Here is a 26309-nt window from a genome sequence, read left to right as displayed (position 1 = left end):
TGGTGCTTGCACCTGTGCTGCTACATCAGCCGAGGGAGCCACCTACCTTCCGTGGGTCACCGCTCGAAGACCCGGAAAGTTGGCTTGAAAGGTACGACCGCGTCGCCCTTTACAACAACTGGACTGATAACGACAAGCTACGGAACGTGTACTTCGCCTTGGAAGACACCGCTCATACCTGGTTCGAGAACCAAGAGCGAACCCTGACAATGTGGGACATATTTCGCGCCAGGTTCCTCGCCACGTTCACGAGCGTCATTCGCAAAGAGAGGGCTGAGGCTCTGCTCGAGACCCGCGTGCAGATGCCGAGCGAAAACGTGGCACTCTTCGCGAAAGAAATGACCCGGCTGTTCCGCCACGCTGACCCCAATATGCCTGAAGAGAAGAAGGTTCGTTTCCTCATGCGAGGTGTAAAGGAACAGCTCTTCGCCGGACTTATGAGGAATCCACCGAATACCGTCCAGGAATTCGTCTCAGAAGCCATGACCATTGAGAAGACGCTAGAAATGTGCACCCGCCAATATAATCGCCGATCAATCCAAGACAGCCCCGCTGTTCATGCGCTCGGCTCCGACGACCTGCGCGAAACAATCCGAGCAATCGTGCGAGAGGAACTGCGCAAGCTGTTGCCCTCACCCCAGCCTCAAGTGGACTCCATCGCAGACGTCATTCGAGAAGAAATCCAGCAATCGCTGGGCACCCTTGAACCACCACAGCCACAGCCTCAGCCGCAAGCCTTGAGCTACGTTGCTGCAGCCCGACGCTACGCTCCCCCGCCGCGCCCGCGTCATGACACCGCATCGACGCAGTTCCGTCGCCAGACACCGCCGCAATCATCGCCCTACCGCCCACCTGGCGGCCAGCACTACACCCCGAGGAAGACCGACGTTTGGCGCGCCCCTGACAACCGCCCGCTCTGCTACCACTGCGGGGAGGCCGGCCACACGTACCGCCGCTGCCAGTACCGACAGATGGGACTACGAGGATTCGCCATCAATGCGCCGCGACCGCAGCCAGGCAAACGGCCTCGCGACACCGACGACTACCTAACCGGAACGCAGTGGCAAGAACGACGTCCTTCACGCTCGCCGTCGCCCGGCCGCTACATGTCACCGCACCGCCGGCCGTACACTGGCCCAAACCGGGGCCGGTCGCCTAGCCCGTATCCGGAAAACTAAGGGCAGCAACCGATGGAGGTGCGGTTGCTGTACGACGAACTACTGAAGATCCTCCGCCGACGACGACGACGTCGCGACTAAACCTTCAGAACACGATGCGAACCAGACAGACCCCTGACGAGACCTTGCGGACCGAAGAAGACCCGACGACGCAACATGGAAGCAGTGGAACAAACCGACGCAGCCGTGACCCGACGCCGAGACCCAACTGCAATGCAAGACGACGAACTAGCGACCGCGACGTTCTCATCGACGGCCACAACGTCACCGCTCTCGTCGATACTGGAGCCGACTATTGCGTCATCAGTGGGCCCTTCGCCACGAAGTTGAAGAAAGTTAAGACCGCTTGGGAAGGCCCCGAAATCCGCACCGCTGGACGCCATCTGATAACGCCGATTGGTGTCTGCACGGCGAGAGTCACCATCAATGACCGGACTTATCCTGCGAGCTTTGTAATCCTACAAAACTGCTCCAGGGATGCAATACATGGAATGGACTTCCTAAGTGAACACGGCGCCGTCATCGACCTGAGGTCCGAGTCAATAACACTAACCTCAGATAAAGCGCTCCCGCCCCGCGCGACGCCAGGGAAACATGCATTGAATGTGATAGAAGAGCAGGTGACCATTCCGCCGCGTTCCAGCGTCATTATTTCCGTCGGCACCGAAAAAGCTGAAGACATCGAAGGTGTCATCGAGAGCGATCAGCGTTTGCTGCTAGACCGTGACATTTGCATCGCAAGGGGCATTGCTCGGTTGCATGAAGGAAAAGGAAGCCTGATGCTAACGAACTTCAGCCAGGAATACAGACACCTGAGCAGGGGCACGACGATTGCATACATCGAAGAAATCTTGGCCGTCAGCGATGTGTTTGCCTTTTCAGATTCTGACGAAGCTACGACGACGATCCCTGAGCCACCCTTCGACGTAAACCCAAGTTTTCCCGCTCGCCAACAGCAACAGCTTCGACGCCTTCTGCAGGAATACAGGGACTGTTTCTCGTCGTCATCGCGGGTCTGACAAACGCCCCTTGCTAAGCACCGCATCATAACAAAAGAAAATGCTCGACCACTCCGTCAGAGTCCCTACCAGGTTTCGACGCAGGAACGGGAGGCCGTTAAGAAACAAGTCGATGAAATGCTACGCGACGACATCATCCAGCCGTCCAACAGCCCGTGGGCGTCTCCCGTGGTGTTAGTGAAGAAAAAGGATGGGACCCTACGTTTCTGTGTCGATTATCGTCGCCTGAACAAAATCACAAAGAAGGACGTGTACCCTCTCCCACGGATAGACGACACCCTGGATCGACTCCACAACGCGAATTACTTTTTGTCGATGGACCTCAAGACCGGCTACTGGCAAATTGAAGTCGACGAGAGAGACCGAGAAAAGACCGCCTTTACAACACCGGACGGCCTGTTCGAGTTCAAGGTCATGCCTTTCGGTCTTTGCTCGGCACCTGCGACTTTCCAACGAGTCATGGATACTGTATTAGCTGGCTTGAAGTGGCAGACTTGCCTTGTTTACTTGGACGACGTCGTTGTGTATTCCTCGAACTTCGACGAACACCTCCAGCGACTTCAATCCGTACTTCAAGCAATCAAGAACTCCGGGCTCACCCTGAAGCCAGAAAAGTGCCGCTTCGCGTACGAGGAGCTCTTGTTTTTGGGTCACGTGATCAGCAAGACTGGAGTGCTCCCAGACCCGCAGAAAACAGCTGCCATCGCCGCTTTCCCGCCACCCACCGACAAGAAGGCCGTGCGCCGATTTCTCGGCTTGTGCGCCTATTACAGACGCTTTGTCAAAGACTTTTCACGGATCGCCGAGCCACTAACGCAGCTCACGAAGACCGACGTCGAATTCAGGTGGTAAACAGCGCAAGTCGAAGCATTTCATGAACTGAAACGACGCCTGCAGACACCTCCGATACTTGCGCATTTCGACGAATACGCCGATACGGAGATTCACACCGATGCAAGCAGCATAGGACTCGGCGCCGTCCTTGTGCAGCGGACGGGCGGACTGGAAAGGGTTATCAGTTATGCTAGCCGGTCGCTGTCTAAACCAGAGGTCAACTATTCCACAACAGAAAAGGAGTGCCTCGCCATCATCTGGGCTACGTCAAAGTTTCGCCCCTACCTCTATGGCAGGCCCTTCAAAGTTGTGAGCGACCATCACGCCTTGTGTTGGCTGGCTAACTTGAAGGACCCTTCAGGTCGCCTCGCACGGTGGAGCCTAAGACTTCAAGAATTTGACATTACTGTCGTGTACAAGTCCGGAAGGAAACACTCCGACGCCGACTGCTTGTCTTGTGCCCCCATCGACCCACCAACGCCCGACGACCAGGATGATGACAGCTTCTTGGGAACCATAAGTACCGAAGACTTCGCCGAACGACAGCGAGCCGACCCGGAACTGAAGGGTCTAGTGGAATACCTGGAGGGCAGGACCATCGTTGTCCCAAAAGTATTCAGGCGAGGATTGGCATCATTTTCCTTGAAAAACAATGTCCTCGTAAAGAAGAACTTCACTCCGGCCCGAGCCAGCTACCTTATCGTTGTACCTTCGGGACTGCGACCAGAAATTTTGCATGCCCTGCACGACGACCCAACGGCTGGACACCTCGGACTTTCCCGAACGCTCGCACGAGTACAAGAAAAGTACTACTGGCCGCGCCGAGACTGTCAGCGACGGAAGACACCGCCCACAAGACCAGCAGGCTTCCTTCAGCCGATCGAGCCTCCTCGGTGACCATTCCAGCAGATCGGGATGGACCTCTTGGGGCCGTTCCCAACGTCGACTTGCGGAAATAAATGGATCGTCGTGGCTACCGACTACCTCACCCGCTACGCCGAAACAAAAGCCCTGCCCAAAGGCAGTGCCGCTGAGGTAGCCAAGTTCTTCGTTGAGAACATCGTCCTTCGACACGGCGCCCCAGAGGTTCTCATCACCGACAGAGGTACGGCGTTCACGGCTGACCTGACTCAGGCGATCTTGGAATACAGCCACACAAGCCACCGCCGCACCACCGCGTACCACCCACAGACCAACGGCCTCACCGAGCGTCTAAATAAGACCATCGCCGACATGCTGGCCATGTACGTCGACGTCGAACACAAGACGTGGGACGCCATCCTTCCGTACGTGACCTTCGCGTACAACACGGCCGTACAGGAAACGACGCAGATGACGCCATACAAGTTGGTTTACGGACGGAGCCCGGCAACGACGGTCGGTGCCATGCTACCAAATGTGACCAATGAGGAAAACATCGACGTGACCACCTACCTACAGCGCGCCGAAGAAGCACGACAGCTCGCCCGCCTACGGATCAAGAACCAGCAGACGACTGACAGCCGCCGCTACAACCTTCGACGACGCCACATGGACTACCAACTCGGTGACCCTGTATGGGTATGGATGCCAATACACCGACGAGGACTTAGTGAGAAACTTCTTCGACGATACTTCGGACCGTACAGGGTACTTCGACGCCTCGGCGCACTCGACTATGAGGTTGTCCCTGACGGCATTACGAACTCTCAGCGGCGCCGTGCGCGACCTGAAGTCATCCATGTCGTGCGCCTTAAGCCGTTCTTTGCGCGTTAGCGAGCCTGGGGACTCTATTTTTTTCCTTCGTTATTGTAATTTATTTGTGTATGCACTTGTTTTTTTTTTCTCTTCTATGTTCTTTCACAAGCATCGGGACGATGCTTTTTCAGAGGGGGGCAATGCCACGCCCACTTCTTGTCTTGTTTTGATGTATTCGGGTTTGACCGGCAGGGACGGTTATCAATGCTCGACGCTGTCCGCGAAGTAGTGTTCTAGAAGCGTCGCGATTGTAGTAGATCGGTTTGTTAAGATTGCGCCCCGCACGTGAATGTTCCAGCTTTGTCTAGAGATTACGCCGCCACCAGCGATATTGCTGGAAAGTTCGATAGCGCCTGTATAAAAGCCGACGCGCGTGACCGCTTGTGAGTTGATCGACGGACGACGCCCTGTTCGCCGCTATCATTGTACAGCGTGTATTGCTATAGTTCTAGTTCTCATTTTCCAGCCACAAGTTCGGCCAAATAAACAGTTTCATCCTACAAACGCCGACTGCTGTCTTCGTCGACGTCACGACCACGTGACAGTATATAATATAACATCAAGTATCACAAGGAGTTGCTGAAGAGTATACCTGAAAGCAGACTTTGTTTAGTTGCTAACTTGCTAGCCATCTCAAACAGACATCATTTGCGATATGTTTGAGCTTTAGATAATCTTGAAAAGAAAAGAAAATGTGGGAAATCTGTGAGTTCAGCCCCTTTGACTGCAAGTGATTTTGAACTAGCCTCGTTACTGGGGGAAAAAAAAAAGAAAGTGTTTAATATAGTATGCTTCACCTCTCACATGCATAGAGTGTTACCTAGAGGGAAAACTGACGCTGCAAGCTGTTGTACACATGGAAACACTGGAATATGTTAGATTCAGACTTGGCTTGGATTGGCATCATTCACGAAGAGCCCGGACACCTCGAAGACGCGTCTGGCTTCAACGCATTCCTTGCTTCAAAATGGTTGATTTCGTACTGAAGGAGCACGTAGTAGCCTATTTCTTTTTTTACCATTGCACGGAAACGAGTTTTATTTAACTTTGGAAACTTATGCGTTGATGTACAATTTTATGAAGCATAAAAAGTAACGAACGGCCGCTAAACTTGGAAGGCAGATGACAAGGCCAGCGTTCATTCTGTGACTGCTTGTCACCTGTTTCTTCCTTTCGCTGTTTGGTTATGCCGTATAGGTGGGTGGACTTTTATTCTAGAATATAATATGCGTGAATAGGATCCATTTACAAAAATTTTTTTTAGAGAAGCTTTATTTGTGCAGTCAGGTCTGCTTTTTAGCCGAAGCCTCAATCAACACCAGCCAACACAAGCCTCGCAGGCACATATACCGTCATTCCTATCACGGCAACAGCGCCCCTTAAAGGGGTCATGAACCACTTTTCCAAGTAATGATCTAATGGCCTCAGTATCGGAGTGCACTGCCTCCCGAATCGATTGCCGCAAAAATTTCTCGAATCCGTCAAGAATCAGCGGAGTTACGGTGGTTTGGCGCACGCTCCCAGCGCTTTCTCTCTTTTCTCGTGCCGGCGAGCGCACTGGAAGCTAGACAGGGAGGGATGGCATGGGGGAAAGAAGTTACGCCAGCGCGCGTCATGAAACGCGATCGCTCTCCCGCTGTGATTCGCTTGCGCGAGTGCGGCTTCCGTGTACTGAGGAGTGCGGCGCCGGCAAGTGGCGGCACCCCGCAGCAAGAAGCGCATCTGATCCGAACGCCGCTCTCGATTTACGTCGGCTATCGGCCAATAAGCATGCTATGTCTCTTGCGACGTACAGCGGACAGACGCCCCGCCCACCGTCGAGAGTGAGAACCGGCCTCTGTTTGAAAAGAGGGTGCCTCGGGAAACGCAACTTCGCGCTCCGCTTGTGGCCATTACGCGGCGCGCACGACTGTAATATTTGGCAGAGCAGTTCATAGCCGTATCAGCTTTCCGCAGGATGTGTTTTTTCAATCAGCCCAAGGGGTGCTTCATGACCCCTTTAAGAAGTTCGCATAGACGGTGGCGCCAGATTTCCCTCTAGGTATTATTATGAGAAACTCTATGCTGAAATGATTCGTACTAAAATGTAAAGATAACGCGTTGATTGCAAGAGCTGATCCTTTTCAAGTGCGAGTGATTTTGAACTGGCATTGGACAACAGTGGCAACTAAGCCCCTCTTCTGTTCAGTGTAAAAAAAATTTTTTATGTTAAAGTTTACCTGTCTGACAACGAAATTTGACATATTATTGCCTTATATGATCATCAGAATCATTTGCATGCAAAGTAAAAATTCTGGCTTGTTTTTTTTTTATATACAACCATTCTACCATTCTGAATTGCACATCGAACAATTTTCATTTTGAGACGCACTGGCAAAGGAAATGTTAGCCCACAATTTAACATCTGGAGAGGGGGGGGGGAATACACACGCAAGCATGCTTCTTTAATATGCCTGCTCTGCCACTATGGTACAGCCAATAAGTTTGCATTGTGAATGCATTACTGAAAAAACACAACCTCGTAATGCAGTCTGCCACGACTTTCAAACATCGCTGGGAGAAATGCACACTACTGTCAAAATTCACAAGAAATGGACACTAATGGTTCTAATGTGCACCAGCCTATAAGAGCACTTCCCTTGTACATCTGGCAGTGGTAACATATTTGAAACACCAGTATTTACTCTTTTTCCTTTAGTTTTGCACGGCAAAATATTGTGTTGTGGCTATCTAAGTTCTGATCTCTCCTCTTTAAGACAGTATAACGACAGTGCCACTGAGTTAATGGAAGTATATGTGATCCATGGTACAGTGGCAGCTCCCAAAGCTCAGTTTTTAAAAGAAACGATTGAAACTGGGAAAGGTTGAAAAAAAAAAAAGACAAAACAAGAAGGTAAAGCCAGGACGAGCACTCATTTCGAACTAAAGTTTATTCTCAAAACCAAGCCATTTTTATTTTTCAACATAAGGAAGGTAAAAAAATAAAAAAAGAACAACAAAAAAAAAACACCATGGCGTCTTCAAATCCTCAGAACTACAAAACACATTTACTATATCTCTGCATTGATTAAAAACTAAAAACAAAACAAAATCTGGGGCATGGGCATTGCAAAAAAAAAGCGAACCAGCTAATGCCTCGTGTGCCTAGCAAATATACTATCATAGTTCACAGCCAAATGACCTATCGAGATAATTCAATTCACTGGTTAGCAGGTTTATCAAAGGTTACCGGCACAGGTGGAAAACACATTCGTGAATGGAAAAAGCCTCATGAAATTCCTTGTTATGGTGCTGGAAGAAAACTGAGGTGCTCTGCAGGTCAGGTGTGCAACCACACTGACAGCAGTGTGAAAGCAAGGTGTGAATAAGGTACCCCTCTCAGAGGAGCTGTGGTGCTCTCTAAGCCTGATATTCAAGCACTGACCAGTGTGCCCAATGTATCATGTCCACATGAAAAAGGGATGCAGTAGACACATTAAAGACATGAAACAAATGAAACGATGGGCATACTATATGCTTGCTGCAACAGGAAGCATGCTTCAGCAACCATTTTTTACATGGATGCATATGCAGAATTGGTCATATGGAGATGAACTTATTCTTGGTGTTGAAAACCACGTCCACATTGTAACAGGAGGCTATTTTTTTTAGCTGATTAGGAAAATCAACTGAGGTATAGCTGTATACATTCCTTCTCTTGTCTACCCTATCCCTTGCCTAACCATCTGCTTTTGCTGTGATGTCCTGTAGGCACTTCAAACTTGTTGCAACACTGGCTTCTGGGTAGATGGCTTCACACAGCTTTTTTTCACCCGATAAATTTTATACACAGTTTTTGCCAACAGTAAATTTAATATTACCCCACATGACAATGAAACACCTAGAGTTCCCTCCCCACCCGCACACACAGAAAAAGACGAACAATACTATAAACTTTCACTTTTCTTGTTTCGCACTGTTTCTTGTTTTCTATAGACATGTAAAAACTGGCCCAAATAAGCACTCTAGTGAATTTCAATGGTTCTTGGCTTCAAACAGCAACAGAAAATGTCCATGCAACAGGGGTAATAAGGGTAACAAGTGTTCACCATTAGTGCCCATTAGCAGGGGCGTAGCCAGAAATTTTTTTCCGGGGGGGGGAAGGGGGGTTGAACCCCCCCCCCCATAAATATCTAATGGGCAGGGGCGTAGCCCCTGCTCATTAGATATTTAGGGTAAATTTCGGGACACGAAAACACAATGTACAGTTCCCTGCCTGATACTTCAAGAAAAGAAAAATTTCTTTTTCCTTTTGCTTTAGTAACCCTTTCTATCTTAAAGAAGTGCTTTAAGATGTAATGTTTCCATACACCAGCTCAGAATTGTTTGGCATCCCAATAATGAGAATGCTAGTGTGCTTACAAAGTAATAGAGCACACAAAAAAAAAAAAGGAAATCAAAGCACAATGCCGGTACACTCACCAGAAAAGAAGATCCTCTCTAGAGGAATCTTTGGTGGTATTTCACCTGGTGGGGTAACCTGATCCAATGGGAAGTACTTTTGCATCACACCAGAGCAGGAAAGTGTTTTGGCTACATCCGCTGAGGCATTGCACAGATATCTGGTAAACATTGTTAAATTAAATGAAACATTACTTACAAATTGCACATCACAACAAAGGCCAGATCAGCCTTTCCGTCTATGAAAATTCAATTCAATTCAATTTCAACTTCAATTTTATTCACCAAAAAAACAATATGGAGGGACACCTGGGCAAAGAGCTGTCGCAGCAGCTTGACGAAGGCCCAGGGTCCCTCCCTTACATGGCAACAGCACACATGCCACGTGTCACAAAGTGATTTTACATAGCATTCACAGTGAAAGGTTGTATACATAACAATCAGCATATATCACACATATATGTAAAATATAACATTGACACTTCATACATGAATGCAGGGTAATGAGTTGTTTTAAGTTATAAAGATAAAAAGTAGTCGCGCAGACATATTTTATTTAACGTGGCTGCGTGTTTGTACCGGTTGAGTATGGTTGGAATATTGTGAGTTAAAGTTTGCAGACTGTAGTTGTTTCGGGACCAAGGTACCTTCCATACCTCAGGGTTTCGTGTGTGCTTCGTCTTGTTGTGGGGTTCTACCTTAACGAGTGATGTAAAGTAATTTTGAACATTTTTGGAACACTTGCTGCAGTTAAACTTCTCATGAGTAGTTTTTCTCGTCGTTGTGATCGTGGCCTCAAAATGACAGATATGTGCAGAGCTTGTCTCCCTTACAGGGTGGAGTTGCTACGGTTTACTCCCTGCACACACCTGCGACCTTGAAAGACGAGTACTCGTGCCATTCACACTTCCGCCATCGAAAGAAAACATCACTGGGCCAGCATTCATGTGAGATAGCCCCTTCACGTCCCTCTGGTAGCCCTTGCACTTTAGTTTACCTTTGTCACATTCTGTGTCATCCCTCTCCTTACTTTGTGCAGCCTAACAAGTCTACTACAGAGTCCACCATTTTGGAAAATGCCCCTTTATACCATTCCTTCTCTCACAAGTGTGTGCAAAGGCGTAGGTACAAACAGCTGCAGTAAAAATTGCCTAAGCACACTAAACTATGTGCAAAAACAGTGACATAATTTCATCCAACATTACACGTGAGTGCATACTGAATTTTGATTAGCATAGTGCCCGTTTAGCTTTGAGAAAGACAGGCCACGTAAAGACCCTTTTCACATAGGGTAGTGACAGCTGCTATCCGACGTTAACTGCAGATTATCGTGGTTGTGGGCTCCAAAGTTGCACCTGACAGTAAAAGCCACTACACTCTCTCTTGGAGCAAATGTTTTAGAGCACGGATGTAGCAGCTTTAGTGAAATGCAGCAGATTACAGCAATTGTAGCAACATTCCCACCACTGCAGTATTTACTGTCTTCATTGCAATCATGACAAGCACTGCCACTGTCCATGGAAACATCCCAGTTAGGTACTTGTTTGTATAGGTTTACATTGAAGAAGAAATGCAAGGACAACTACAATATGTCATCCTCTGTATGGTCAATATTGTGTTTTATCTCTTGCATTTAATGGAGGACTCCTAACAAATTGCATAGAGGATAGCGGCCAAACCTTGGACTAATTATTTCACTAGTTTGTCCTGTGACGCATGCAGCTAACAAGGATTCAGGAAACACATGATGCGACTTGTTACCACTATCTTTACAAGTAAAATAACTTATTGTCTCAATATCCATATCAGACTGAAAGTGCGTGTCGTCGTTGTCATGCTATGCGTAAGCTCATTGTGTTGCCATCCATGGTCACTATCTTAGAAATGACACTGGCCAGGCTGGCTCTTAACAGGTTATTGTGTACACGGTTTTGGTTTTGCATGGGAACAGGTTGTTGGGTACGCAGTTTTGGTTTTGTGTTGGATTGGACTACACATGCAATTTTTGAACAAATACGTTCTCTGTGGGGGAAAAAAAAAGCACACATTGGAGCTACTTAAAGGGACACTAAAGGCAAATATTAAGTCGACGTTGATTGTTGAAATAGCGGCCCAGAAACCTCGTAGCGCTGCTTTTGTGCCAAGGAAGTGCTTATTTTGAAATAAAATCACGTTTTTAGTGGTCCGCATCGCGTTAGTGCGCTTCAAATCTCCCGCCTGAAAATACGACTCTCATACGTCACTGCTGCCATGCCCAACGTTGCCCGCTTTTACTGCGCGGCCGCCGACACTAGTAGCAGCCGAGCGGAAGTAGCGGGGCCCACAGTAGCAACAACGGCGCTGCGGCAAAGACTTGCTCGGATGGGCACATTCAAAGCCGTCACCAAGTTGCGGTTGGTCTCGTAATCCTCAGTACGAAAGTGCAGCGAGCACACACGCAGAGGTTTTGACTGTTTAGCACACTGGCGCAATGGCATGTCACTAAGCCACTTCGAGCGTAAGGGTTCATTCCGCGGCACCCAGTGAAAAGACACACCGGTTTCCTTGCTGCAGCACTGGCGTTGTGCACCATTCGGGCATCCGGCAATATCACACGCATGCGGCATTTTGTCGAACTTTCTGTCAGAGCGACCTTCACGAGCGCGCAAAACACGCACGGCAGTACGCGATCCCGAAACTGCCACTGAGACGGGCAAGGCGCAGTTCGGCGAAAACGGAACCTTTGAACCACGCGCGCCGTTCCCCATGGCAACGCCACAGAGGTTTTGTTTTCCATGAATCAAGCGGAAACGAACAAACAGCATTTTATTTCGTCTTTTGATGCTCGGAATGTTCTTTTTTTACTGCTGCTAGTTTGATTACTAGTGATTTATTGCAGGCCGACTTCCCTACGTCATCGGGATCACTTCGAAAATGTCCCACTCGTGGCGCTCGTCATGTGATACATTTAGCTTAATTTCTCGGTAAGTAGGGCACTGCTGGTGATAATATTGCCGTTTTAGAAGTTGTCATACATTGGGTTTTCACTCTGACATAAATTGTTATTTGCCTTTAGTGTCCCTTTAAGCACGCTAATAATTAATTGTGAGCTATTGTTTTCAAGGTACGCTTTCTTTGGCAGGTCAAAAATAGGCAACTTCAAAGGTAGATAGCGTGTGTTTAACGCATTCATGGTACCTTAAGTGCAACCAAAATGAACACTACTGCTACTAGAGCCACTACTGTGTTCACTACTAGGCCCAGGCAGATGTGAGGTGACCAGCAAATTTTCAATTATCCAGCAAAAGCCAATCAAAGTATCAAGACCAGCAAATTTTCAATTATCCAGCAAAAGCCAATCAAAGTATCAAGATCATGAAAAAATAATGTTCCAAGATCATGAAAAAATAATGTTCTACAAAAATGTATGGGCACTGTTTATGATCTTGGGTCGAGACTGTATCCATAGAAAAATCAAGTTAACCGGGGTTGAATTGATGGAAGTTGACTGATTGTGACACTTCACTTGGTTTTCTGCTGCTTTTTTTCTGACATTTGCGTTTTAGTTTTACATGAACACGTCACATTACTATGGACACATATGCTATAACAAAAAGAAGCTTAGTAAAGTGGTATGCTTGAAGCATTTCCAATGACATTAAGTTGGAATCTAATCCTGAATAACACCACTCACACATTCTATGTAGAATGGGTAGAGGCAACTGAACAATTTGAAAGAAGTGCTACAGCAATTACAGTTTAAATTACAGCTTACAAGAGCACTTAAAATTGGCTCTTGATGATCCTGCACGCACACATATCTGTCAAAATCATGTCAGCGTCTTTTTAATGTTAGTCTCTGGGACTCAAGTGTTCATGCATAAACATTTTCCAGCTCTTTAACAACTCCGACAAAGCCCCATTACTTCATTATAGTATGTTTCATAATAGCAAGGTTCAAATGTTTGCAAACATTCTCAAACAAAGATAAGCAAGGAAAGATGAAAAAGAAAAGCATGCTCACATACCCTACAAAATTCTTCAAAAAGCCCATTTGTTTTTCATTCAGTGTTGGGATAACAGCATTCAGTGCCTGTTAAACACAAAAAACAATAACTGAAAATAACTGTTATTCATAATAACTCAGACAAAAAAGCATAATAATCCAATTACACTTCTTTATTTTTGTCGTTACAAACCACACAAAAAATAACAATGTCAATGTTATCGACATATGTGTCTATTCGTCAACTAATATAAGAATAGGAGTCACTAGTGTGAATAACTTAGAATGGCTGTAATGCTAGATGGTAATTTAGGGTTGCAGTGATGTATGTAAATGGTTAGTAATACGATTCATGTAAAAAGCAAGGAGTATTTTACTGAGGCTTTAAAGCTCTTACTTATACCTCCAAATATTGTTGCTACCATAGAAATGAATTTTTAAAACCTCTACATTCAGCATGTTCAAGTCACCAACATTGCCCACCTCATCACACATAAACATTTTTTTTTTACTTATATATTTAGTCAGCCTAACAAAAATGGTGGCACAGTTTATGCTAAGGTCAGATGCCATCTTAAACAAGTTTCAATTTTTTAGAGGTAGGGAGCCACCAAGTTGTTCAAATTTGCTTTTTATTGTGATAGCAATTATATAATATTATACAGTAGAACCCCGCTGATACGTTTTTGAAGGGACCGTAGGAAATAAACGTAAGAGACGGGAAACGTAAGAGCCGAAAAACAGGAAAAACGGCAAAATATTTAGTGGTACAGAATTTTATTTCAATTCTTACGAGCAGCACGAAAATTGGCGCGCTCAGCCGCGATCTAGTCGATGGATAGAAACGCGGAGCTTAGGACGGCCTTATCCACAGAAATGTAATCAACGTATGTGATTTTTTTAACACCAACAGCTGTAGGCATGAAAGAACTAAGCACACGCAATCACAACCGGCGCGGCGAGTCCGACCGCGAACCGCACGCACGACCATGCGAGCTCCAACCAGCTCGAACTCCTCCCGTCCTCCGATAAATAACGATGATGATGAGTCTACGCCAACGCGATGGCAGAAGTGAATGCCAATCTCGAAGGCCTTGCTTTCACAAGCAATTACGTCATACACGCCATGTTTGTGCAATGCAAATCTCAGAGGCTATGCTTTTGTCAATAGTAAATGCCAATCTCGAAGGCCTTGCTTTCGCGAGCAGTTACGTCATAGACGCCATCTTTGCAATTTGAATCTCGAAGGCCATGCTTTTGTTTGCATCAATTGAAAGATTCTGTTGCCTGCACCTTTCATGCGGCTAATATTACGGTCAAACGAGGCCAAGCTGCGTGAAAATGCACCATGGCCGCTCTCTTTCGTAGTCACTCGGTCGGCTCCGGGCACACTTCGCGACGTATCATACGGGAACGGTCCGACAGTTACGACGTAACAGCGGGGTTCCCAATACATTGTATCCTATGGGAGCTATGCCGGGACCGGCGGAAAACGACGTAACAGCCGGGAAAACGCAGCAGTGAGGAACGTAACAGCGGGGTTCTACTGTAATAATAATATCTGGGGTTTAACGTCCCAAAACCATGATATGATTATGAGGGACACCGTAGTGGAGGGCTCCGAAAATTTCGACCACCTGGGGTTCCTTAACATGCACCTAAATATAAATACACGGGCCTCAAACATTTTCACCTCCATCGAAAATGCAGCTGCCGCGGCCGGGATTCGATCCCGCGACCTTCGGGTCAGCAGTCGAGCGCCATAACCACTAGACCACCGTGGCGGGGCGATAGCAATTATATGGGCGCTCTCAACGGGTTTTCGCCGTCACCATCGCCATCATGCCCCATATAAAGTCCAATTTGATAACACTCCCCCCCCCCCCCCCTGCGCTAATTGTATGTTCTACCACGGGTAAAAGCGCACGAGCGGGGACGACGAATGCGACTGAAGCAGAGATCGAAAGAGCCGGCCCATCTCCGTCGCTCAAAGGGCGCATGCGATAACATTACCCCGCTCAGGAGGCCTGCCGTCGATGCAGAGAAGGAACGCCCCGCCCGTCTTGAACAAGCATGAAAAGATGCAAGGGGGGGGAGGGGAGGGTGTTGCTCGTGCAGCAACTTTGAATTTTGATTCTAAGGGCGCAGTCGCGATCGCTGGCGCGCGCGCTATCTCGGCAGCCATCAGCGAGCGGCTCGTATACCCTTGTAAGTGGTGCGCTCTCAAAGCGACGAGACTATGCAGAAAGAGCATCGGCTGTATCCTCTTACACAAGCGTTTTGTAAAGTCACGCGAGATCGGATCCAAAAGAGTTAGCTGCTAGCCTCACTTCGTATAACACTACAATTTGTTGCTACTGCATTCATTGCTTTGCCCTCGCGGTGAAATTTGACTTTTTTTTTAATGTTAGGCTATGCATTATAATTTTCTATGAAGTGTGTGTACATTTTGACACAACAGTTTCTGTTGTGCAAAGGAAATACGTACGAGTTTCTCCGAAAAAAAAATCTTGAAGTTACAGATAATTATGTCTAGGTATGGACTTGCTGTTACTTCAAGCCCACTCATGTCGATCACAATTTTTTTTCACCTAACATTCTTTTGCGGAGCTGACCTCAATTTAGTGCTCCTGTGCTTTGAGTTGTCAATATATATGGCCTCGAGCTGCTATCTCCTGGCCTACTGCTTAGCTCAGATGGCACAGCGACTGTGCTGGAGATATTGGTCCTGGGTATGATGCCTTGTGAAGGACGAATTTTTCTTTGGGCCTGAAGCTTTCCTTCTGAAAAACCCATGAGGGTTTCCTTTGTACAGCCAAACCCACATATATCGAACTTGCAAGAAAACTGGGATTAGTTCAATATATCATATAACTCGATATAAAACTTTTAATGAATTTACCAAAATTTCTGTGTGCAAGTTGGCTTTAAAGCAACGCACCACAATAATGCATGAAAGGAGGCTTCAGCGCAGGGATCTCTTTTTTTTTTTCTAGTTTTGATTTTTCCGTGGTTTGTAGTTGGGGGTGCGGATTATATGCAGAACAAAATATTTATGCTGCCATATGCGTAAGATTACATAATCTGGCTATGTATGGCTGCAGTCAATTGCAATTACTGCTGACCTTGTGGAAACTGGCTGCAGTAAACTTTTAATTGATGAATATTGACCAGATTCCTTCAGGTAACACAATCAATCAATGCCACATAATGAATAGCAGTAGCAACAAGAACAAAAAAAAAAAGCAAACCACGACTGTACGTTGTCATAGAGCACTGTCAAAACTACAAGGTATGCATGCCAAGACAGTAGATAGTTTAAGTACAGTGCAAAAGCAGAAAACAAGGATTTATCATTAGCATTGCATTCTACACATTAAGCATGAGCTGTATGCAAACATAGCTGGGTCTCTTATGCATGTGTGCTTTTTCAGGAATTTAGCATTCAATGCTAATGCCCATAAGGGGAGTCATACTAAGGGCAACATGGCTGTGCCTGTCGAAATTAAGAGCCATCCGCTTAGGATCTATCGAGTCATTGGCCTGCACTGTTCAGCTCATTTATTCACCCTTAAAGGGGCCCTGCAACACTTTTCGAGCATGCTCAAAAAGCGCTGCGAATCGGTAGTCGAGGCTCCCGAGAACACGCGAGCCAAATATTATAGCGATGCGCACGGCCTGGAATTTACAATAAATTCTCAAAGTCAGCTGAAAATCGCTCCCTCTTCTCTCGACAAATGATGTATTAGTCGGCAAAATATGACGCGATTGTTGGCAGCTCCCAGTGGCGGATCCAGGGGGGGGGCGATTGGGCGATCGCCCCCCCCAAAGCTATAAGCCAACCCAACCCCCTCCCCTCCCCCCCCCCCCGCTTTTCACCTCACCGAAGGCCATTTTTCAGAACGTAGAATTTTTTCAGGTGGTCGCTGTGTCCATCCCAATCCGAGACTAGGGAAGCACCCCTCACACAGCCCAGCGCTTTTGTTAAGAGCGAAACAGGCTTTCTAGAAAAGATTTCTTCTGCGTCCTGCATCTTTCAAATAGGCACCGACGAGCACAAGCCTCAACTATTTTGCTGAAGCAACTGCTGCCTTTATGGAAGCGAGCTAAAGTTTCCTCCCCACTCCCAGGGCCATCAGCTCTTCAGCAAAGCGAGGGGTCTTCAAATTCTCCCATCTTTTTCTCAGAGACAGGAGTCTGTTCTGTGTCATTCAAACTGGCATCTTTCGTCCCACCACGGCTGGGCTAGACTGCACGTGCGCGCTTGAGCGCGCACGTGCAGTCTAGCCCGGCTGTGGTCCCACAAAGCGTGCAGAACAAGTTACCTTTTAGTCAACCTTCAGCGGCTGGTCCAAAAAAAAAAAAAAAAGAAGGAAGGCAGGCAGTGGTGCTGTGAATTATATTCGCCGAAGTACCGAGCAAGCCTCCGAGAGCACGTGCGCGGGGTATAATCGAGCGCGACTCCGAAAGCTCCGTTTGACCGTCCTTAGGCTGCGGAGATAGAAAGGGCATTTTCTGGCAACACGACCGGCCAGAAAAAAAGGCAATGGGGAGGAGGGGGCGGGGTAACAAAGGGAGGCTTACTCCGAAACTACGTTCAAGGAATACTAGAGCTCGCCGTTGTGGGAATACTCATTTATCGAGCAGGTGGCCTGCCCTTCCCTCTTTCACCCTCCTCTTACCAACAACACTGATACGTGTTCCCCAATGTTTAGCGGAAATATGCGTTTTCTTCTTCATCAAACCAATACTGTTCATTCATTAAGTGGCAGCGCCAACCCAAGACAATGAACGAGAATGGAATGCAAGGGACCAGACAAGCGCCGACTCGTTGCTCAGTTTACTGCGGAAAGGCAGTTACATGAATATGCAAACTCTAGTAGCGCACGTGAGCAAGGCCATACAAAAAAAAGGTATCACATTGTACAACCAATTTGCAAAATAAAGTATTTTGTCTACAAAAACCACAAAATAATCACGTGACACTGCCACGGGAAAATTCTTCGTTAGTAAGCTTTACGGCTCGCTTACGCAGTTATCTGAACGTCTCCTGATATGTAAGGCTTCTGTTATATTACATGCAATTTTGTTTCTGTAAGCAAAGAACATCTTTGAATCAGGCCAAACTGGCTCACAAATTTGACACTCTTTTGCAATGATCAGCTAAGTGTGAGTAATTAATTATTTTTGCCTGGTGGTTGTCCATGCTGTTTCAACCGGCTGTTATTATACCAGCCGGTCTAAACGATGTAAACATTATCGTAAGTTGGTGGCTACATGTAAACTACATCCAGCTGAATATCTTTTGTTTTAAGACGCACAATTTTCGTTGTTTCTTTTGTCGTTTTTTTATCGCCCGCACGGCAGATTCGTTTAAAGGTATCGGGGGCATTAAAAACAAACGTTAATGCCGAAACGGCTGCTTGCGTGCTTAACTCCGTGGAAAATGAGATGTATACATGTGCAGCCAGCGTCAAAAGTTTGTGGACCATGAAACGTATGTAAAAGCTGAATATTCCGATTGCTTTGGCAGGCACCGTTGAATTTAGATTTCCGCAGTGTTAAAAATGTGCTAACAACATGTACTGTGTATTTCGACCGAATACACTCACAAATCACTAAATTCAAAGTTTTGTCAGATGCAGACTTAGTCGTCTCTAAACTTTTGACGCCGACTGTATATGAGGCGAACAGTGACGCGCGCAATGGGAAAACCAAGCAAGCGCGCCCGGTCCGAGCTACCAGAGGTTTCCTTTCTCTCCGCTGGGGCGGTGGACGGCGCTGCGCAAACTTGAGCGTGGGAGCTACCGTATGGCGGTACCGCTCCTCCTTTCCCGGTCGTCGACCTTTTGCCAGTGAAGGCACGTCCTACCTTCCCGCAAGTTCTCCTTTAGTGTCTTTCCTCCTCTCTGTCTTCTTTTCATCCCCTTTCCCCGTGTGTGTACTGGTTGAGGTGTCCTATTCGAGAGACAGTTATCGTGCACACCAAACCCCACTTCTTATTTCTGAACAGAATCACCTATATAAACCCCAACACCACAAAAGCTTTTTCAAAAATTACTGTGGGGTTGTCACGCCTGATCGTTGCCTGTCAGCCTACACATTGTTAACGAGACACCTGTCGTTTGGGGTACGCACTGTCACTGGAACGGGGAGCGGCAAAAGAACCAGCGGGAAAGGAGGAACGCTACCATACTGCCTTACCGATTTGCGTACCGTATTTCAGTAACTTGCTAAAACGCTTTATTAGTGTTTTTAGCAAGTTACGCTAATACCGTGCCCTATACGGTACGGTATTACCGCACCACTCCTCCTTTCTCTCTTGTGCATTTGCCGCTCCTAATTCCAGTGAGGGTACATCAGCTCTACAAATGCTTTTCTTCAAAAATGACTATGAAATTGTCACGCCTAAGTGCTGCCTCTCAGCCTTTGTATGGTGAAGGAGGAACCTGTTGTTCGGGGGACGCACAGTAACTGGTACGGGGAGCTGCAAAAACACAACGAGCTAGAAAGGAGGAGTGGTGCGGTAATACTGTACCATATATGACACGGTATTACCGTAATTTTCTAAAACGCTCTATTCGTTTCTTGTATTGCTACCACGCTTGCAAACGATTTTGTACGTTTGTGTAATCATTTGTACCGTTTGAAAATGAAAACTGTTTTACAATTTCTTATCTGCACTTCTGAAACCATTCCAAAAGAAATGTTGAAAAAAAAATTCAGCTTTGTTTTGCCTACATCTTTTTGTTCGATAGTGAAAAACGTTTAGTGCGAATTTCCTTTCTTTTTACAGTTACTGTGAAGAATGAAGCGGGCGAGTACTAAAACGATCGACAGTTTCTTCCGTCCAGCTGCCAAGAAGACTCGCCAAGAAGACTCTCAAGCCAGTCGTACGGAGACTCCATTCCCCGCTCCTTCGTTGCACGTAGATGAGATTGATGCGAATGTTGTCTGCATGCAGAATGCCGAACACGAAAGCAAAAGATCGGACGCCACGCTCTTGACAGCCAGCGACAGTGGAGGCACTGCCATGGTGTCGGGTTCTTTGGACATTGCAAACTTCGTGGAAAAGCAAGTTGACAACTTCTCCAAGAGGTGTTTGCTGGAGTCCCATTGGCAGCCGCCACAAAATTATAGCTTCCCGCACTCCATCCACAAGAAAGGGGGCAAAGAGGAAAAAAGATATTTGAGCAGTGCACATTTGCTTAAATTTAAGTGGCTTGTTCTGTCGAACAGTCAGAAAGGTCTATATTGCAAATACTGCGCATTGTTCGCAACAGGCGCCGTTGGAGGCTACCAAAGAAATGTTCCACTTCAGAAACTTGTGACGAGACCGCTCAGGACATTTGCGAGGCTACTAGGCAAGGATGGCGATCTTCCTCGGCATGAAGCCACCAGATACCACAAGGAAGCAGTGGAAGCCGCAAAAAACTTTCTTGCTTGTGCTGGTGCACCGGAAAGAGATGTCGCGAACCAAGTGTCCAAACAGCGTCTACTTCAAGTGACTGAGAATAGAAACCGTCTGATACCCATCATAGAAAGCATCATATTTCTAGGGCGTCAAGGCATACCGCTTCGTGGACATAGAGACGATGGCTCGCTTCTCGACAACTCACAAGAGGCTTCACCAGTCGCTAACGAGGGAAACTTTCGTGAACTATTGCGCTTTCGGGTCTCCAGTGGTGACAAGGAACTCGAGAGGCATCTCGCCAATGCGTCATCTCGGGCAACATATATAAGCAAGACAACCCAGAATGAACTAATCACGTGCTGTGCGGAAGAAGTGCTTTCTATGATAATTCAACAGGTACAAGAATCCGGCATGTACAGTGTTATGTTTGATGAAACTACTGACGTTGCTCATATGTCACAATTGTGTCTTGTTCTGCGATATGTCCACAACAACGTCATTCGAGAAGACTTCGTACAGTTCGTAGACATTCGTAGTGATATTGGTAGCACGGCTGTTGGCTCTGGCATAAGTGAGCCCGTTGTGACAGGAATAACGCTCGGGCAACAAGTTATTAAGGCACTGAAGGCATTAGGAGTTGATCTCGAAAAGTGCGTTGGTATAGGTACCGATGGTTGCAGCGTCATGGTCTCTCAGATTTGTGGCGCTGTATCTGAAATTAAACGCTCGGCACCCAATGCTGTGCACTGTCCTTGCTTCAACCACGCACTAAACTTGTCGCTGTCAAAATCATCAAGGCTACAGTCCATTAGAAATGCTGTTGGTGTTATGAAAGAGGTGATTTCTTTTTTTACAGCGTCACTGAAACGAAATATTGTTTTGAAAACCATCCTTGGTGGTCAACTGAAAGGTCTTTGCGAAACGAGATGGACTGAGAGGCACGACGGCGTTATGAGATTTCGTGATTCGCTTGGGAGCGTGGCCAAGGCTTTGGAGAGCATCTGCACTTGGACTGAAATGCACAGTTCGGCGAAAGCTAAAACGCTCCTTGCCGCCATAAAAGACGGCGAATTCCTGGTTACTATTATCTGCTTGGCCGACATGCTGGCCCATACGCTTCCGCTCAGTCGTCTCTTCCAGAGACAGTGTATTGACGTCCGAACGGCCAAGAACGCATTGGTGGACACCATGGCTGTTCTTGATAAGCGAAGAGTGGACTCTGCCGAAACATTTTCGCAACTCTACAAGGACGCCGTCGTCCTGGCAGATGAACTGGAAACAGAGATTCGGTCGCCACGCATTACTAAAAGACAGACGTACAGATGCAACGCCCCTATGCCTGATGTAGAGAGCTACTATAGGACGGCAGTCTACGCTCCATTACTGGACAATGTGTTGACTGACTTAAAATCGCGATTCACTGTTGAGGCGGAAAGTGCCTACGAACTTTTTCTTTTTGTGCCGTCCCAAAGTCACGCCACAAAAGAGGACGACAAAAAGCATCTCGCAAACATTTCTCGGCGCTATTCCGCTTTCATGGGCACAAATGTGTCAACGACAGCAAAGATGGCTGAAGCTGAGCTAGGTTTATGGCGACAGAAATGGATGCGCGAGGCCGAAGACGGAAGGGAAGTTCCCACTACCGCTGCGGGAGCACTGGACACGTGCGACAGGGAAATCTTTCCTTTAATTCACACATTTCTTCAGATACTGGCCACTCTACCCGTAAGTGTGGCCAGTGCCGAAAGGTCTTTTTCTGCTTTACGACGTCTGAAGACGTGGATGCGCTCTCAAATGGGTGAAGAGCGTTTGACTGGGCTGGCATTATTACATGCTCATAGGGACATTACCATTGACACGAGTAAAGTGATTGAGCGGTTCGCAACCAAATGTAGCGGACAGCGGAGGTTAGAGCTTGTGATTTAACCAGCCTCCATAGTTTGAGTCTTTACAAGCTTAATTGCCGAAGATGCCAACCCCGCATGCTTTTCTAACAAACCTGTGAACCTTTTTATCACGAATATACACATTCATTCGTGTGTAAATATCGTTTTTCTGCTGCACATGTTTCTTTCCGACTTTTGTTTTGTTGGTTAAGATTGCCGCCTTTTCTTATGCTACAGGGGTCGTAGCTGTCCTTGAAACCCTTGAAAACCCTGGAATTTTGAAATAGCACTTTTAAGGCCTTGAAAACTCTTAAATTCTTGTAGGTCCCTAAATGTCCTTGAATTTTGTCAATACACTTTTGTTGAGCCAATTTTTAGCAATTGCATTTTGGATAGTTCTGTGCCAATAATCGAGCTCATATTACACGGTTCCAATTCGCTATGACATTAATTAGAATTTGAAAGTATTTAAAAAGAACGAACAGACATATTCTAACACATGTCACCCGCTTTAAAGATGGTTTCACTGCAACACGGGACTGCTGTGCCGAAAAACCACCTTGTCAGGGGAAATCCGTCCCAGCGCGAAGCCACACTTCTGCACTTCAGTCATTCCTTTTATTATCGTCTTATATTGCTTACGTATGAGAAATTTTAAAACTTAAATTATTTTTCCACATATAGTTTGCATCCTACTACAATTCAAATCCCGCTACTATATGAAATCACTACAAAATTATTCGACACTAATTGCCATTCACTTTGAGCCTAGAAAGTTATGTTTGCACGAGCCTACTTTTGATCAGAGGGTTGACGAGGATTTTATTTTGTGGCAGTAGAGAGTGAAGGGAGCCCGACCCCTTTGCATATGTGTGTGTGTGTGGGCATATATGCTCAACAGGTGAACGTGTTCATCGCCTAGTTGGTACTTGCTATATGTGACATAATTGCCCCTAAAATGTCACAAAATAAGTTGCAAGTGCTGCCCATGTTGTCATGTTTGTGTTTTTTCCTGCGTTTTTGTGTTATATTAGCGGCGATTATGTCTTATATACATATAAGTTGAAAAAATTTTAAGGCTGGCAATGCACATTTTGTGTATGTGTCATGTGCACACGCGCTCACGCAATACATCCATATTGTGAGGTGAATCAGTTTAAGCAACTTAGCAGAAGAACACTGAAACCCGTGGAAAACAGTGTAAAAAATATGAGCGAAAAAGGAACGGTGAGAATTCCTTTAGTTAGCTATTAATTGTGAAAATGTTCCTACTTTGGCTTGTGTGCAATGAAGGATGTGCTTCATGCTGTAAAAGCTGGTGTTTCCTTTTTCTACGATCTCAACAAGTGTTGCTTGAAGTCCTTGAAAATTCTTCGTTAGGTGCTTGAAAGTCCTTAAAAACCCTTGAATTGTTTTCTTCAAAGTTGCCATCAACCCTGTATAATGCAGTTATGTTTACTTTTAGTAAACATTATTGTAGTTGTTTTGTATCACTCTAGATACCTCATTGTACTTCTTGTGTATGACTCATGAATGATGAGTGTCGCTCTAGTTTCCTATGTACAAAGCTCGGTGAGACTTCGTGTAAACGTACAAATCGCCGCTCTATGCTGGTTAATGCTGCTTGCGTGATTTGCATTCTCTCTTGTGTTCATATTTGTCGCCGATATTACTCAGATTCCTGCGTAAACTTTTAGGTTTTTGTGATATTACAAGATTTGACCATGCCCACCATGTCAATAAATTGTTTTCAAAACTGCACGTGGTTTTCTACGAGATATTATTTTAGATAATGAAATGGCACTGAGCAATGCAACTGAGAACAAAAATAATGAGCATTTGGTTACTAACGTGAAGTTTTAAAGTTGGGCAACGCCCCCCTCCCCCCTCTCCCCCCCCCCCAACAACCAACCCTCCCCCCTCGCAAGCGCCTGGATCCGCCCCTGGCAGCTCCACCATTGGCTGATGTTATAATCACAATAACACCCTCATTATTACTTTCGTTGTTAATTTTGAGTTCAATAAGCAGATAATATGTATGTTTATATTATGTTATCGCGTTAAAAACACCGAACAAACATTAATATTAGCACTTCCGGTCTCACCGACAGCTCGTCTGCTCGTAGTTGCGTGGTTCCGTTTTCTTCGCCATGCGCAGTGCCGAAAACGTGAATATTTCTGTGCTTTTGACCATCGCCGGTTGCCGTTGAGAGTGGCAGCCGTTCGAGTGTTGCCTCGTCAGCTGAGAACTGCATCGTCGGCACGTTCTCACGACCGACCGAGGCACGGGCGCAGCGTGTCTCCGATAACAATGCTGGCGTCCGGTAATGGCGGCGCTTCGGGGTCGTCTGCCAGTGCCGTCTTACGAGGCGGTGTATCGGAGTATGGGCCGAAACCGATCTCAGCTGTCATTCGTTCCAAACGAGCGCGCAGGTTTGCTTCCATGGTTGGCAGAACGATGAAAACACTACGGCGTTCGAGGTGCACACCCAACATTACCAAACCGACGCGCAGTTTTCAAGCACGCGCGATACACAGAGCGATCGACTCCGCTCGACGAGAACGACGCAAGCCGACCGGAAGTGGCGGCACAGACCACGTGGTTGCACCCAGACGTCAGAGAGAAAAAAAATGAAGAAAAAAACTCCGCCGGCGCTCTTGGGCGGAGCCTCGCTCCTCTGCGCTCCTTCCGTCGACTCGCTGCCTAGATTTCCGCGCGCTCGCGGCGTTGAGTTGAGGGAGAAAGCTGCGGAACGTGATCTCCATAATTTGGTAACACCACTTAGACCTGACGGATTCGAAAAATTTTTGCGGCATATGACTCGTGAAGAGTCATACGTCAATAATGAGACTATTCCAATATAACTAAGAAAGGTGTTGCAGGGCCCCTTTAATGCTCATTTTTGCTTTACATTTGAATAATGATGTTTCGCCAGCTGCCTACTGGTGAAAAAATAGCTCCATTTCTTAGATGTGCTCTAGATTAGCGGCGCAGAAGACTTAATTACAGAGTCTGCTAATGTTTGCTGTAGCCATGTCAAGATGGCGTTATTGCTTGTATATCTAGTTTTTCGCTCATTCACCAGTTTCAAAAGATATGGCCACAAGTCAGCCAAGATGTGCAATGTTTTCCATGGCAAAACAAAGTGAAATCTGGTCATATAGATTTGACTTGTCAGGACTCAGTATTTTTACATTTACACAGATGGTGCCGTATGTGTTTACATTAGCGCTAGCATTCAACTCCTTTCTGTTATAATAAAAGAATAGCTTGTACCCTGCAGTGCAGTGACATACACACACAAAAAAAAAGAGGAAGAAAAGGGATACCCAGGGTGTATACCGGTTTTCGTCACATTGACAGGGGAGGTGGAGGCATGGTGCTGAGCCATGATTCTCTGGGTTGAAGAAGATAGCAACATCATACTTTTTCAATAAATACATTTCTTGGAAGAATGTTTATTAGAGAAATGCACTGCGTGGAAAAGTACAGTGCCATTTTTTTCAACCCCTGTGGAATCATGGCACAGGTTATGCCTCCCCTCCACCTCCCGTCAATGTGTCCAAAACTGGTATACAACCTGGGTGCTCCCGTTATTTTTCTTACTTTTTTCTTTCTATTTAAGGCCTGTGTTACTCGCTTACTTGTATACAATACCAACCCCCCCCCCCAAGTTATTGAACCAACTTCACTATCTCAATAGCCCCCTTCACCCCTTTCTTCCCTTTCCATCCTTTGCCCACGTTCTGTCCTCCAGTTCTGAGGTTGGGGGGGGGTCAGCAAAGCGCACATTAACATGCTGGTAAAGAAGCCAG

General features: G+C 46.6%; 1 protein-coding gene across 1 annotated transcript in view; it reads right to left on the bottom strand.

Moving 5' to 3' along the window:
• Nucleotides 1-26309, bottom strand: part of LOC119376485 (uncharacterized) — a gene marked incomplete at both ends in the record, with an annotated part of 55423 nt that overhangs the window by 6086 nt on the left and 23028 nt on the right. The window contains 2 exons of the mRNA XM_037646295.1: nt 9230-9369; nt 13216-13280. Coding sequence (XP_037502223.1) covers nt 9230-9369; nt 13216-13280 — 205 coding nt within the window. The remainder of the gene's footprint in view (nt 1-9229; nt 9370-13215; nt 13281-26309) is intronic.

The sequence above is a fragment of the Rhipicephalus sanguineus genome, unplaced genomic scaffold (genome assembly GCF_013339695.2).
Source record: "Rhipicephalus sanguineus isolate Rsan-2018 unplaced genomic scaffold, BIME_Rsan_1.4 Seq12289, whole genome shotgun sequence".
Taxonomy (NCBI): domain Eukaryota; kingdom Metazoa; phylum Arthropoda; class Arachnida; order Ixodida; family Ixodidae; genus Rhipicephalus; species Rhipicephalus sanguineus.
Note: the sequence above shows the minus strand (reverse complement) of the source record. Positions and strands in the feature narration are given on the sequence as shown.